Source organism: Pelophylax lessonae (assembly GCF_965119305.1).
Source record: "Pelophylax lessonae genome assembly, chromosome: 12".
In the NCBI taxonomy this organism is placed as follows: domain Eukaryota; kingdom Metazoa; phylum Chordata; class Amphibia; order Anura; family Ranidae; genus Pelophylax; species Pelophylax lessonae.
The window spans coordinates 180,894,250-180,909,335 of NC_138779.1; the positions used below are offsets into that span (position 1 = coordinate 180,894,250).

Sequence of the window (15,086 nt, forward strand, 5' to 3'; positions counted from 1 at the left end):
GCTATGGATTCTTGAATACTTATCACACCTTTTACAGATTACTGACCACACTTGCTATGGATTATTCATTACTGATAATGATTTACAGATTATTTACTGATCACACTTGCTACGGATTACTGATCACACTTGATATACAGTAGATCAATTACTGATCACACTTGATATGAAATATTGATTACTAATCACACTTGATATACAGTAGATCAATTACTGATCACACTTGCTATGGATTCTTGAATAATTATCACACCTTTTACAGATTACTGATCACACTTGCTATGGATTCTTGAATAATTATCACACCTTTTACAGATTACTGATCACACTTGCTATTACTGATAATGATTTACAGATTATTTACTGATCACACTTGCTATGCATTATTGATTACTGATCTTGCTTACGATGGATTATTGATTACTGCCCACACTTGATATAGATTATTGATTACTGATCACACTTCCTATGGATTGTTGATCTCACTTGCATACTGTGGAATTTAGTTTCTGGAATAAGAAATGATTTGGTGTATACAGCAGTCTGGCCCTCTGGTTGTGTATTTCATGTGTCACTCATTGATATCAGGTTGTCTGTCGCACATTTTATGAGATTTTTCCCTCCTCAGTACACGGGGAAATGAAGCACAGACACAGAACGAGCTGCCATATGTCACAGCTCCCCCTTCCCGCCCGAATGACGCACCATAGAGGCGAGAGCTCTTCCGGCGTCTCCGCCCCTTAGCAGGTCATGTCGCAAACACTGGCAACATCCGTACGTCATAACTGTGCGCCTAGTTGGGAATTACAGAGCTGCACTTCCGGAAGCGGAGAGGTAAACACGGGATTATCACTGTGCCGGGTATTGTTTATTTTTATAGGGGGAGGTATCGGCGGTGATACTGATATCACGGTACTAGTCTGTGGCTCTCCAACTGTGCTAATGAATGCTGGGACTAGTAGTTCCTCAGGAACAGATGAGAGAGCCATGGTCTTCCTTGTGGTTATCTGGGGCTAGAAACTTATTTTTATTTACCAGCACAGTGCCCAGGTTTTATCCTTTAGCTGCCCCTCTGTTGGACACATCATTCTTTTTGTGGGTCCAGATTATGTAGTAGTTGATGAAAGGTTGAGGATCAGCAAACTCTCCCACATTTAGGCCGAATGCACACAGGAGTGTGAGAAGAGGAGCTTTACAGGCAGGAGAAACTCTCCACCATAGGTGCATTCAGAATGGAGGGTTTTGAGCAGAAAAAATGCATAAACACGTAAATGTATTCTAGTGACCAGAATATATTCTAAGCTGGCCAGTAGAATCCATTTACCTTTATCCATGCACAAACACGTGTGCAACATGCAGCTTTTCCTTCCTTTTTTTATACCATGATTTTCTGCAGCAGTTCTGGCATTCGGAGGAGGTTTTTCAGACTCCCCGTGTCCATGAGATCTTAGGCCCCCTTTACACAGGGCCGACTCTGTTTTACTCAGCATGGGATCTGTAAGCTGACCTTCTGCTGATTGGAGTAAAGTGGACAGATGGCACAGCCATGTTTGCTCTGTTTATGCAGAGTGGACGCAGACAGACCCCGCTATGCTCTATTGATGGCTGGAAGTAAACATACTCTGCTATTCGTTTACACCCGACTACCTCCAATCCAATCCGTGTTCCTAAGGACGGATCCGCGTTATTTATTATAGCAGCCCGGAGGTGGATGGGTGCAAATGGACACAAGTTTGTTTACACCTGCGGGTCCATAGGGGTGAATGAACCATCAAATCGGGTCCACAAGAAAGGCGGACCTGATCAGTCCATTCATGTGGACAGGGGCTTAAGTGTAATTTACACAAGTGTTAGAAAACTGGCATACCAGTGAGCAATTGTGTGTGGAAGTCTTAGTATGTTTTCAGTTTTTGGACTCCTAGTTGTGCTGCTAACGGCAAGTTAGTGTATAGTGATACCCTTAACTCGCTATTAGCAGTGCAGCTGTGCAAAGACCTATTATTTGGCCCCCTACAGGAGTAGTGCCTCATACACACGCAACAATTATCGGCCGACCGATCGTCCGACTTTTGTCCAGAGTGGTGTTTTGTTGGTTGGAATGTGCCTAGACTGCACACGACTTTTCTCGGCCAACAAAATTCTACTTCAGAAGTGATGTCATGTGTTGGTTTGCTTTCTTTGTGTTCTTTCTTCACTGAGCATGCCCAGACTTGCTCATTAGATTTTTCCCTGTCGAAATCTGTACTGACTGCACGAAAATCGGCCGTTGTGTTGACGGCCAACAAAAAATTTATAGTCTGCACACCAGATTTTTTTCGGCCGAAAAGTCGGAGTTGGTTGTCGGAAGCATCATACTAACAAGCCAAAAATCGGCCGATTGGACGTTGGCCGAAAATTCACGGCCAATAATCGATGCGTGTGTACGAGGCTTTAGTATGTTTTCAGTTTTTGGACTCCTAGTTGTGCTGCTAACGGCAAGTTAGTGTATAGTGATACCCTTAACTCGCTATTAGCAGTGCAGCTGTGCAAAGACCTATTATTTGGCCCCCTACAGGAGTAGGACACTAGGCAAAAAAAAGACTTGGCTACGCCTATGGGCAGTACCAGGTGGTATACTCCCCCCCCCCCCCCCCCCCTCTCTGCTATAAGTCTTTAGTCGGACAATGCCATGGCGATGGCTTATGTCAATCACTAGGTCGGAACAAAGAGTGTGTTGGCAGCCCTGGAAGTAGCCGGAATTCTCCAGGGGGCAGAACGCTTCATTCCCGCCCTCTCGCCGGTACACCTTACAGGAGTGGAAAACTGTCAGGCGTACTATGTCAATCGGTAGGCATTTGATCAGGGGTCCCTTCATTCGGATGTGTTTCATCAGCTATGTCTCCGGTGGGACACCCCCGAAGTGGATCTGCTGGTGTCCCAGTGTAACGTGAAAAAACCATACCTGTGAGAAAACCATACCCTCGTCACTTCCGGCGCACCTATGTCACCACCTACGTCATTGAACAGCTGAGGAGCTTACTAGTGCGCATGCTCAGAGGGTATGGATTTATCACGGTAGTGTGTGTAACGTTACACTTGCCGCGGTTACATTAAAACAGGTCCTCTGCAACATGAGTCATCTTCGATCCTATCCCTATCACGGAGCCGAGATCTCCGTCATTTACATTTACTAGCCGACATCGGGGAAGTGACAGGGGTAAGAGCGGAGATGACCCATGTTGCAGCCAAGCTGTTTAAATGTAACCGCCGCAAGTGTAACGTTACACACACTACCGTGATAATTTCATACCCTCCGAGCATGCGCACTTGTCAGCTTCTCAGCTGTTCAATGATTTATCCGGGGCTCTGAGCATGCGCACTGCTACGCTGCTCAGCTGTTTCTGACAGGAAGTGACGTGGGTATGGAATTCTAACGAGGTATGGTTTTCTAACGTTACAGGTCCCGGCTCAACAGAAAGATGCCGAGGTTTGTGACAAGGTCACAGGATCCTCTAGTAAACGCCTCAGGCGCTCTGGTGGCCCCATGGGGCCAGTATCGTCTGAGCTATGCTTTTCCTCCTCTCAAGCTTCTGCCACAGCTTTTGTGCAGAATTGAGGCTGAGGGGATTCTGGTCATCCTAGTGGCCCCGGATTGGCCTTGTCAGTGTTGTTATGCTGACCTGGTGCGGCCGGTCGCCGATGTCCCTTGGAGACTGCCTCTCAGGGAGGATCAGCTGTCGCAAGGGCCGATCTTCCATCCTGCTTTACAATCACTGGCTTAACTGCCTGGTTGTCCAAAGCCAGGTGCTGAGGGATAGAGATTTGGCTGGGTCGGTGATTCCGATGCTGCTGAAGGCTAGGAAGTCCACCTCTGGGAAGATCTACCATCGTACATGGAAAGGGTACATTTCTTGGTGAGAGTCGCTTGGAGTTCACCCTCGTTCTTTTTTGGTGGCGCGGTTTTGACTTTCTTCAACAAGGTGTTGAGCGCAAATTGGCCTTGAGTACCATCAAGGGCCAGGTGTCGGCCTTGGCAGTCTTCTTTCAGCAACCACTGGCCACGCACTGTCTGGTGCGAACTTTTATTCAAGGGGTCCGTCATTGGAGTCCACCGGTGCGGTCTCCCCTACTGCCTTGGGATCTGAACTTGGTGCTTTCAGTTCTCTAGAAGCCTCCCTTTGAGAATATTCGGGAGATTCCCCTGCTTACGCTGTTCGAGAAGGTAGCCTTTTTGATGGCTATCACTTCTGCTCGCAGGGTGTTGGAGCTGGTGGCGTTATCTTGTCATACCTCCTGTGGTGGTCTTCAAAGATAAGTGGGTTCTTCACTCATGTCCGTCGTTCATTCCCAAGGTAGTCTGATTCCTATTTGAATGAAGACATTGTGTTGCCTTCTCTGTGTCCCAGGCCAAAACATCCAAAGGAATATGCATTGCATGCCTTGGATGTGGCGATTCGGGTGTATTTGGCAGCCTCGGAGGTCAAACTCACTAATTGTGATCACAGACTGGCCTAGAAAAGGGTTGTCTGCTTCTTCTGTGACCATTTCCAGATGGATCAGACAGACGGTGACTCTATTCTATCAGGGGTCAGGTTCTTCCTTTCCCTGTAATTACACACTACTCGGGTGCTTTGCGCTTCTTGGGTCTTTTATCATTGGGCGTCAGTGGCACAGGTTTTCAAGGCGGCCACTTGGTCGTCAGTGCACACTTTCACAAAATTCTGCAAGGTGCATCTTTTGGCATCTGCGGATGCTTCCTTTGGTCGCAAGGTTTTGCAGGCTGCTGTTTAGAGGGTCTGTTCCCTCTTTGGGGATGTGTTGGTCAGGTTGGGCTCCAGTTGTTTTTTGTTGTTGATCTCTATGTAAATTTTTGTTGTCCCACCCCTCATGTCTGGCACTACTTCCTATGGTTCTGAATAATGGAGAAGCTGTGTCCGTCAATGAACGAAAGAGAAAATGTGATTTTTGTCTTGCCGTAAAATCCATTTCTCTGAGTTCATTGATGGACACAACACCCACCCCTCTATGGAGTTGTAATACTTCTGACACTGCTTGTTGCTAAACTGAAGACCTATAACAGAGAGGGGGAGTATACCACCTGGGGCTGCCCATAGGTGTAGCTAAGTCTTTTTTCTGCCTAGTGCCCAACTCCTGTAACCCTATGGTTCTGAATAATTCCATAGTCTGGCCCTTCTAAAGTCTGAAGGACAGTAAACTGACCCTTTGTTTAGAAAGTTTGAAGACCCCTGTTCTAAAGCACCGTGTATTATATATAGATGCCATAGTTTTGCATCTCAGCGCCATGTATCTTGGCCTCTTGGCTGCCACTTCCAGTCTACATGCTTGCCCAAAATGCTTTAAAACACATTGGGCTCTATTGATCAATGTTTTCACTCATGGTTCTCACAACCTTCATCACCCAAGACTAACCCATTTCATATACATTTCAATTAAAAAATAGGTGACATTTATGTACATTTTTGGATGAAAACATTGATAAATAGACCCCATTGTTAACTGGTGTACATGCAAAACTTGTTCAACCCTAATGCATGCACTTCAGATGTCAGATCAGCTCCTTGCATGCCCTCACATCAGCCCCAATGAATTCACTTTAGATGTAATTTTAGCTCTTATGCATTGCACATCAGATCAGCCCCAATGCTTGTTCTATTTCAGTGACTCAAAGTATTGAAGGCAGAGACAGCCAGGCAAATGTCCATTTGATAGGGTTCAGCATTGCGGAATCTGTTTCTTTTATGGCTAACCTGTTCTTATTTTATTTATTTTTTCATTTGGGGATTTTTGAAATATATAGTAAACTGAAACCCTGCTTTTTATTTGTATAGTTGGTTCTTCTGTGACTGAAGATGACAAGACATGGAAAGAACTGCACAGCTGGAGCTGTGTACACCTACTACGAGAAAAGGAAAGACACTGGTTTGTAACGCATTAACATGGAATTCCAGAAAGATGTCTTTGTTTTGGATAGAATGGTTGGGTAGCTTTGGACAGAAGGGCTGCGACCTTGGTCCCTCAACTTACTTTCTTGTCACAGCAATCAGTAGCCTACCTATTAGGATGGCCATTAATTTCAGTTATTTCTAAATCTGTGACCAGTATGCAGATCAGAAGCTCTGACTTCACGATCACTTTTTGACCTGCTTGTTCTGGGTCAGTGTTTACCTGCTTGTTCTGGGTCAGTGTTTCTGCTAGGACAGCCAGGCAACTAGCACTTCTTGAAGGGGGTACACCGTGACAGCACCTATATGTCTCTCGTGCACACAAATGTACAATTATCTGTGTTCAGATGTGTACGCATGACTATTGTATCCTTTGGGCCTATGCATACAGGTCTGTTTTGAGATGCAGTGTATAGCTACATAAACCAAAACTACAAATGTAGGTTCTGCGTATGGACTGTATTTAATGCTGTTGTAAACATTTGTACTAACGTTTATACGTCCAGCATACACTGACCCTATTGCCTCCTATTTTTGCTCAGAAATGTAATTTACAGTTAGGTCCATATATATTTGGACACAGGCACGATTTTAGTTTTTTTTTCAGGTATATTTACCAAAAAATATTCAAGCTATAGTTTTATATAATGGACACTTGAATCAAAGGCTGTTTCATGGCCAGGTGTGGGCTACTCCTTCGTTATTTCTTTGAGTTCAGCATGTAAAAGGTCTGGCATTGATTTTAAGTCTGGTATTTGCATTTGGAATCTCTTGCTGTGAACCTACATCATGTGTTCAAAGGAGCTGTTCGTGCAAGTAAAACAGGCCATTGTAAGGCTTCAAAAACAAAACCAATCCATCAGAGAGATAGCAGCAACATTAGGAGTGGCCAAATCAAGAGTTTGGTACATTCTGAGGAAAGAAGAACGTACTGGTGAGCTCAGCAACATAAAAAGATCTGGACGGCCATGGAAGACAACAGTGGACAGTTGGAGGAGAAGCGCTTTAACCTCAGGCAACGAGGGGGGTTCTTCACTGTTAGGGCTACAGGACTGTGGAATTCTCTACCACAAGAGGTAGTTACTGCAGGAAGTATGGCTACTTTCAAAAGACCCTTGGACGTATATCTCAAGGCTCAGAACATTAAGGGGGATAAGAGATGATTACGGCCACACACACCTACACAGGTTTAACTGGATGGACTGTTGTCTTTATTCAACCTCAACTACTATGTAACTATGTAAGTGGTGGATGATCTCAGGATTCTCTCTATGGTAAATAAAAACCCATTCACAACATCCAGACAAGTGAAGGACACTCTCCAGGAGATGGGCGTATCATTGTTAAAGGCTACAATCAAGAGAAGACTTCACAAGAGCAAATACAGAGAGTTCACCACAAGGTGCAAAGCATTCATAAGCCTGAAGAATAAAAAAGCCAGACCAGTTCTGGAAAAGCATTCTTTGGACGGATGAAACTAAGATTGGTCTGTTCCAGAATGACAGGAAGAAAAGTGTGGATAAGGCTTGGAACGGAACAGATCATGACCCAAAGCACACAACCTCATGTGTAAAACATGGTGGAGGCAGTGTGATGGCATGGGCATGCACGGCTTCTGGTAGCACTGGGTCATTGGTGTTTATTGATGATGTGACAGGAGCAGCTGTATGAATTCTGCAGTGTTTAGAGATATACTGTCAGCCCAGATTCAGCCAAATGCAGCGGAGTTGATTGGATGGCGCTTCACAGTACAGATGGACAATGATCCAAAACACACTGCAATAGCAACCCGGGAGCTTTTGAAGGAAAAGAAGTGGAATGTTCTGCAATGGCTGAGTCAATCACCTGATCTCAACCCAATTATTTTTAATTGCTTAAGGCAAAACTAAAGACAGACCCACAAACGAAGAACAACTGAAGACAGCTTGCAGTTAGAGCCTGGCAAAGCATCAGAAAGGAGGAAACCCAGTCTTTGGCAATGTCCATGGGTTCCAGACTTCAAGCAGGCGTTGCCAGTAAAAATTCCCAACAAAATTAATAAAACACCATTTTATTTATGATTTTATATTCATTTGTCCAACTACATTTGAGCCCCTGAAAATGGGGGAACTGTGTATAAAAATGGTTGCAGTTCCTAAAATTTGTACCTGATATTTATGTTTAAACCCTTGAATTAAAGCTGAAAGTCTGCACTTCAAATTAATTTGGATTGTTTAGTTTAAATTTTTATTCTGGTGGCATGCAGAGCCAAAAGTATGAAAAATTGTGCATGTGTTCAAATATATATGGACCTAACTGTAAATATCAACAATGTGTGATTACATACTATTGATGTTTAGGTCATTTGTGCAGCGATCATACAGATATCTCCATTGCACCCCCAAACTTATGTACACCCTATTGCAGGATTCTGAAGCAACTGGTGAATGATTCCACAGCAATCAAATAAAGCATATGTTGCCCGCACACCTTAATCTTTTATGTAAAAAAAAAAAAAAAAAGTTTTTTTTTCCCACAGTGAGAACAACTAGGGTGACACAGTCCAGTGACACAGATAAAGGAGAACCTGTTATAAATTAAATATTGGAGCTACCATTTGTAGATCGGTTTTCCAAAACCCAGGCTACAGGGTCACCCCATTCTTTCTCGCTTCACTACTTAGTGGCTTACTGATCAAGAACAACTATGCAAGTCAGACTTTATCAGCTGCTTTTTTAAAATGAACCTGTAACTTGTCTATTCAAGGATCTAGAGCACTTGTACATACTTTTACTTGCTGCCTCAGAATCATAGTTGCCTATCAGAGCCCTGGGAGAAAACTTAGAGATATTTAGTCCTGTGGAAGTGCTGACCCCCCCCCCCCCCCAACCCAACTCAACCCAACCACTCTAGAAGGAGGTCCTTTTTTTTTTTTACAAATTCCTACTGGGACTAAAGTGAAACACTACTGAAACAGCCAGTTTTTTTTTTTTTTTTCCAGCTGCTTCTGGATATGGAACACAAACTGTTCGACTCAGCAAAGATGCTGTGAAGGATTTTGATTGCTGCTGCTTATCCCTCCAGCCATGTAAAGATCCCGTGGTAACGTGAGTATTAACCACATTCCAAATATAGGCCATCTTTGAGGCCCACTGGCTGTTCTGCTTTCTTTGCACATAGCTCAGAATGTAATAAAGAGCATCTGCTAGGGTGGTTGCTGCCTGGCACAGCTCAAGTTCCCATCAGGGTCTGTAGGATACCACTGTTTGATTTCTGGATTGGCAGAACGTAACAAGGGAGCACCATCAATAGCGATAGTCCAATGATATTTTATTGAAAGAGTTGATGCATTTTAGTGGGTTCATAAAGTGTGTGTATATACATATACACTGCTCAAAAATTTTAAAGGAACGCTTTGAAGACACATCAGATCTCAATGGGGAAAAGTCTCATGCTGGATATCTATACTGATATGGTATGGGTAATTTGTTAGGTACGAAAGGATGCCACATCATTTAATGGAAATGAAAATGATCAACTTACAGAGGGCTGAATTCAGACACCCCAAAAATCAAAGTGAAAAAATGATGCAGTAGGCTAGTCCGTTTTGCTGAAATTTCATTGCAGCAACTCAAAATGGTACTCGGTAGTTTGAATGGCCCCCACGTGCTTGTATGCATGCCTGACAATATTGGGCCATGCTCCTATTGAGATAACGGATGGTGTCCTGGGGTATTTCCTCCCAGATCTGGACCAGGGCATCACTGAGCTCCTTCACAGACTGAGGTGCAACCTGGTAGCGTCAGATGGACCAAAACATAATGTCCCAGAGGTGTTCTGTTGGATTTAGGTCAGGCGAGCGTTGGAGCCATTCAATGGTATCAATTCCTTCATCCTCCAGGAACTGACTGCATACTCTCGCCACATGAGGCCGGGCATTGTCGGGCACCAGAAGGAACTCAGGACCCACTGCACCAGCGTAGGGTCTGACAATAGGTCCAAGGATTTCATCCTAATTCCTAATGGCAGTCAGGGTGCCATTGTCTAGCCTGTAGAGGTCTGTGTGTCCCTTCATGGATATGCCTCCCCAGACCATCACTGACCCACCACCAAACCGGTCGTGCTGAAAGATGTTACAGGCAGTATAACATTCTCCATGGCTTCTCCAGGCCCTTTCACATCTGTCACATGTGTTCAGGGTGAACCTGCCTTCATCTGTGAAAAGCACAGGGCACCAGTGGCAGACCAGCCAATTCTGCTGTTCAATGGCAAATGCCAATCGAGCTTCACAGTGCCGGGCAGTGAGCACAGGGCCCACTAGAGGATGTTGGGCCTTCAGGCCACCCTTATGAAGTCTGTTCTTCAAACCTTCTGGCAATGGCACGTATTGATGTGTCATTCTGGAGGAGTTGGACTGCCTGTGCAACCTTTTTATAGGGTCCAGGTTTCGCCTCATGTTACCAGTAGTGACACGGACCCTAGCCAAATGCAAAACTAGTGAAAAACGGTCAGAAAAAATGATTAGGGAAAAAACGCGTCAGTGGCCTTCACCTGTAAAACCTTTCCTGTTTTGGGGGTTGTCTCATTGTTGCACATCTAGTGCACCTGCTGTTAATTTAATTACCCCAAAAAAGCTGAAACTGATTAACAACCCCCTCTGCTACTTAACTGACCAGATCCATATCCCAGGTGTTTACTTGAATTGATGCTGTACTCTAATTTAAAAAGTGTTCCTTTAATGTTTTTAAGGTATGTGTGTGTGTATTATATATCATCCAGGACAGCCCATGAAATGTAATGCCCCTCCCATCGGGGCAGGAAACACGTTACCCCCTCGGAGTTTTAAAGGTGGTAATCCAGACCCCTGCTTTAGTTTTTATATTTGTGTTTCCTTTGGATGGGTATAACCTGTTTCCTTGGAACTAATGCGAGAAGCCTGGAGGGCAGCCTAGAATGTCTGGTGTAGATGTCGTGTGCTGTACCTTTTCTTTACCCTTCTGCGATACCTCCAGTTTACAGGGCAGGTCGTGGCTGTGGTTCTTCTGTTTTCCGTGCCCAGGGATGGCCAGGACCGTCAATGTGTTCCCCTCTTGCCAGCTTGTCAGGGAGAGCAAGCGCTGTGTGCTGATAGTAGGTGAACGCTTTCTCTTGGATGGACAGAGCCCTGAAATCGGAGAAGACAATCTACCTGACCTATACGGAATAGCCATTAGAACACATCCTTTTTAAGAGTTGACATGTCCTCCAAGGAGTGGTCAGGAGTGTTAAGTGTATGTCACTTATTTGAAGGGAGACTGCATTTGCGACACAATTAACCCCCCCCCCCCTTCCCCAAAGAATGCAGTCAGTTGCTTGATGTATATGCATCTTGAATTTAGCGTAGTTAGGCCTCATAGGCAACGTTATTTCTTTCAAGTTGCACATTGTTAAATTACGGCTCAGTTAGAGTATTTTTGTTCTTATTTTGATAGTACATCATAAGGTCTTCTCTGGGAGAGCCTATGCCAGAATATGTCTCCTGTAGAGCCAATAGATAGATTCTCCCCATTTTTGAGGATTGTGTGCAGATGAATAGGTTTCTCTTCATAAGTCTCTATGCTTCCCCTGTTCTTAGCCACATTTTATTTGTGAATCCAATAAACAAAAATATTTTAATTCTGATAAAAGGTATGTTTTAGACCCTAGTGGGATAGATACGTGGGAAGTAGAGCTCATTGCCCTGAATTGATTGTTCTAATTAGTTCCCACACTGTGGCCATTTTATACTTATGTGAATAGGAATCAGGCTTCCTTTATCATACATTAATAACCATTTCTTTTCTGAAAAGTTCTATTGAGCAAAGTCCACCGTGAATATTAAATCTGTTGGGCAGGTACTTGTATGGTTCCAGGTTCACTCTAAAACCCTGCAAAAAGGGGACACGGCTTTATGAACAAACTAAATCATTACCCTAGATAGATATATAAAACACAATTAAATATTTACTGGCTGGCTGTACCACGCTGCTGTAGATAACCGTTTCTTTTGATACTGATTTATGCAGGCCAGACGGATACATCTTTGAGAAAGAAGCCATCTTAGAATACATCTTGCACCAGAAGAGAGAGATTGCTCGTCAGATGAAGGTGAAGCATGGTCATCCTGGGGTTTTACAAAAGAGTGATACACAAGAGGGAATATATATCCAATATATCAAATTGTCAGTGGAGCCAATAGGCCTTTTTGTTTTTCATACCATATTTCAAAAGCATGAGCTGCCAGGAAAGGGACACAGGTGAGCAAATCACTCAAATGATTTGTAGTTCATAAGCTGGTCATGCAGGAAATCTCAGGTAGTTTAAGTTTAAAGCTCTGTCTTTAGTGATTTGCAGAGTTACTGAATATCAATATTCCAATCAATCAATATTCCAATATAGCATTGAAGACGGGATCAGTAGCTCTATATCGGTTTTTGCAGACGACACAAAATTGGCCAGGGCAATAACTACACAGCATGAAGCAGATATCCTACAGAATGACCTGGACAAAATAACGGAGTGGGCAACGACATGGCAAATTATTATTATTATTATTATTATACAGGATTTATATAGCGCCAACAGTTTGCGCAGCGCTTTACAATGTGAAGGAAGACAATACAGTTACAATACAGTTCAAAACAGTAGGAACTAGAGGGCCCTGCTCGTTAGAGCTTACAATCTAGAAGGGAGGGTCAAGTGAAACAAAAGGCAATAACCGTGGGGGATGGGTTGATGGAGAAAAAGGAGGTACATTTGTTAGGGGTTGGTAGGATAGGCTTCTCTGAAAAGGAGGGTTTTCAGAGATCGCCTAAAAGCTGGTGGATAATCGGACAGATAAGGGTAAGGAGTTCCATAGGATTGGAGAGGCTCTGGAAAAGTCCTGGAGGCGAGCATGGGAGGAGGTGATGAGTGAGCTAGAGAGCAGGAGGTTTTGAGAGGAACGAAGAGAGCGATTAGGTTGGTATTTTGAGATGAGGCTGGTGATGTAGCTGGGGGCTAGGCTGTGGATTGCTTTGTAAGATGTTGTAAGTATTTTGAATTTAATTTGTTGGGTGAGCGGAAGCCAGTGGAGGGCTTGACAGAGAGGAGCAGCGGACACTGAGCGATTGGTGAGGTGGATGAGTCTGGCGGCAGCATTCATGATGGATTGAAGGGGGGATAGCCTGTGTAAAGGTAAGCCAATGAGAAGGGAATTGCAGTAGTCGAGGCGCGAGATGACCAGGGAGTGAACTAGGAGTTTTGTTGTGTCTTTGGTTAGAAAGGGGCGTATTTTGGAGATGTTGCGGAGGCTGAGGCGGCAAGATTTGGACAGCGATTGGATGTGGGGTTTGAAGGAGAGTTCAGAGTCCAGGACAACACCTAAGACCTTGGCATGTGGGGATGGGCTGATGGTAATGCCATTGATATTGACGGGGAAATCAGGGGAAGGGGCACGAGGTGGAGGAAAAATTATAAGCTCGGTTTTGGATGGATTGAGTTTGAGGAAGTGGTGAGACATCCAGACCGATATATCTGATAGTAAATTAGTGATACGTGAGGAGACTGAGGGAGAGAGCTGAGGAGTGGATAGGTAGATTTGGGTATCGTCAGCGTAGAGGTGGTATTGGAAGCCGTGGGAGGCTATCAACTGACCTAGAGAGGAGGTGTAGATTGAAAATAGGAGGGGTCCAAGAACCGAGCCTTGGGGAACTCCAACAGAGAAGGGAAGAGGAGAGGAGGAAATAGAATTGTAGGTAACACTATAGGTGCGGTTAGATAAGTAGGAAGATAACCAGTTAAGAGTACAGTCACGGAGACCAAAGGCATGGAGTTTTTTGAGGAGGAGGGGATGGTCAACCGTATCAAAGGCAGCAGAAAGGTCCAGAAGTAGGAGTACAGAATACTGTCCATTGGTTTTGGGCGTTAGCAGATCGTTTGTCAGCTTTAGGAGTGCAGTTTCAGTGGAGTGTTGAGGCCGAAATCCAGACTGAAGGGGATCAAGGAGGCTATTCTCGGCAAGGTGGTCGCACAGTCGGTTGTAGACTAGACGTTCGAGGAGTTTGGATGAAAAGGGGAGCAAGGAAATAGGGCGTAGGTTGTTCAGATCGGTTGGGTCCAGTGAGGGCTTTTTAAGTATGGGGCTGACTAGTGCATGTTTTAGAGAGTTGGGGAAGATGCCAGAAGAGAGAGAGAGATTGAAGATGTGGGTTAGAGAGTGTAGAATAGGGCCAGAAGGTGAACGTAGCATTTGCGAGGGAACAGGATCCAGAGGGCAGGTTGTTAAGTGGACGTTAGCAAGTAGTTTAGCAACCTCGTCTGTAGTGGCGGGGTTGAATGAGGGAAGTAATGATCGCACTTGTGGGCGTGAAGCATAAGGCATGGAGGAAGGTATCTGAACAGCAACAATCTCCTTACGAATTGTGTCAATCTTCTGTTTGAAGTGGTTGACAATCTCCTGGGCAGTGAGTGAGTCGGTGGGAGGGAGTAGAGAGTTAAAGGTAGCGAAGAGTTGCCGGGGGCGTGATGACAGGCTGTTAATGAGAGTGATAAAATAGGTCTGTTTGGCAGTGTGGAGACTGGAATTGTATTTTTGGAGGGCGGATTTATATTGGTTGAAATCCTTCTGAGACCGAGTCTTACGCCATAGGCGCTCAAGAGCACGGCTATGCTTTTTCAGACTTCTAGTGTTATCGGTTTGCCAAGGTTGAAGGGGTCTGGGCCTGATTCGGTGTGTGGTGAGGGGGGCCAATGTGTCCAGGGAGGCTAAGAGTGAAGTGTTGTAGACAGAAGTGGCTAGGTTGGTGCAGGACAGGGGTGCGATTTTGTCATAGAGGTGGTCGGTAGCAGAGTAGAGAAGAGAAGGGTTGAGATGGCGTAGGTTTCTGCGGGTAACTGTACGGTAGCTGGAGGGAGAGGAGGTGGAGTAGAGGGAAAGAGGGAAACTAATAAGGTAGTGATCAGAGAGAGGGAAAGGATTGTTGGAAAAGTTGTGCGGGGTGCATAGGTGGGAGAAAACCAGGTCAAGGATATTGCCTTCAGAGTGAGTAGAAGCATGTATCCATTGCTTCAGGTCAAAGGAGGAGGTTAGATTGAGAAGTTTGGAAGTGGTAGGAGTGTTAGTATTAATAGGGATGTTGAAGTCGCCAAGAATGATTGTGGGGATTT

At 44.7% G+C, this 15,086-nt stretch overlaps 1 protein-coding gene across 1 annotated transcript in view; it reads left to right on the top strand.

Annotated features, from left to right (window-relative positions):
- The first annotated feature begins 5,810 nt into the window (after positions 1 to 5,810).
- The window catches only part of NOSIP (nitric oxide synthase interacting protein), a 40,054-nt gene continuing 30,778 nt past the window's right edge, over positions 5,811 to 15,086 (top strand). The window contains exons 1-3 of the mRNA XM_082274174.1: positions 5,811 to 5,919; positions 8,923 to 9,028; positions 11,966 to 12,047. Of these exons, the coding sequence (XP_082130300.1) occupies positions 5,850 to 5,919; positions 8,923 to 9,028; positions 11,966 to 12,047 (258 nt within the window). The 5' untranslated portion in view covers positions 5,811 to 5,849. The remainder of the gene's footprint in view (positions 5,920 to 8,922; positions 9,029 to 11,965; positions 12,048 to 15,086) is intronic.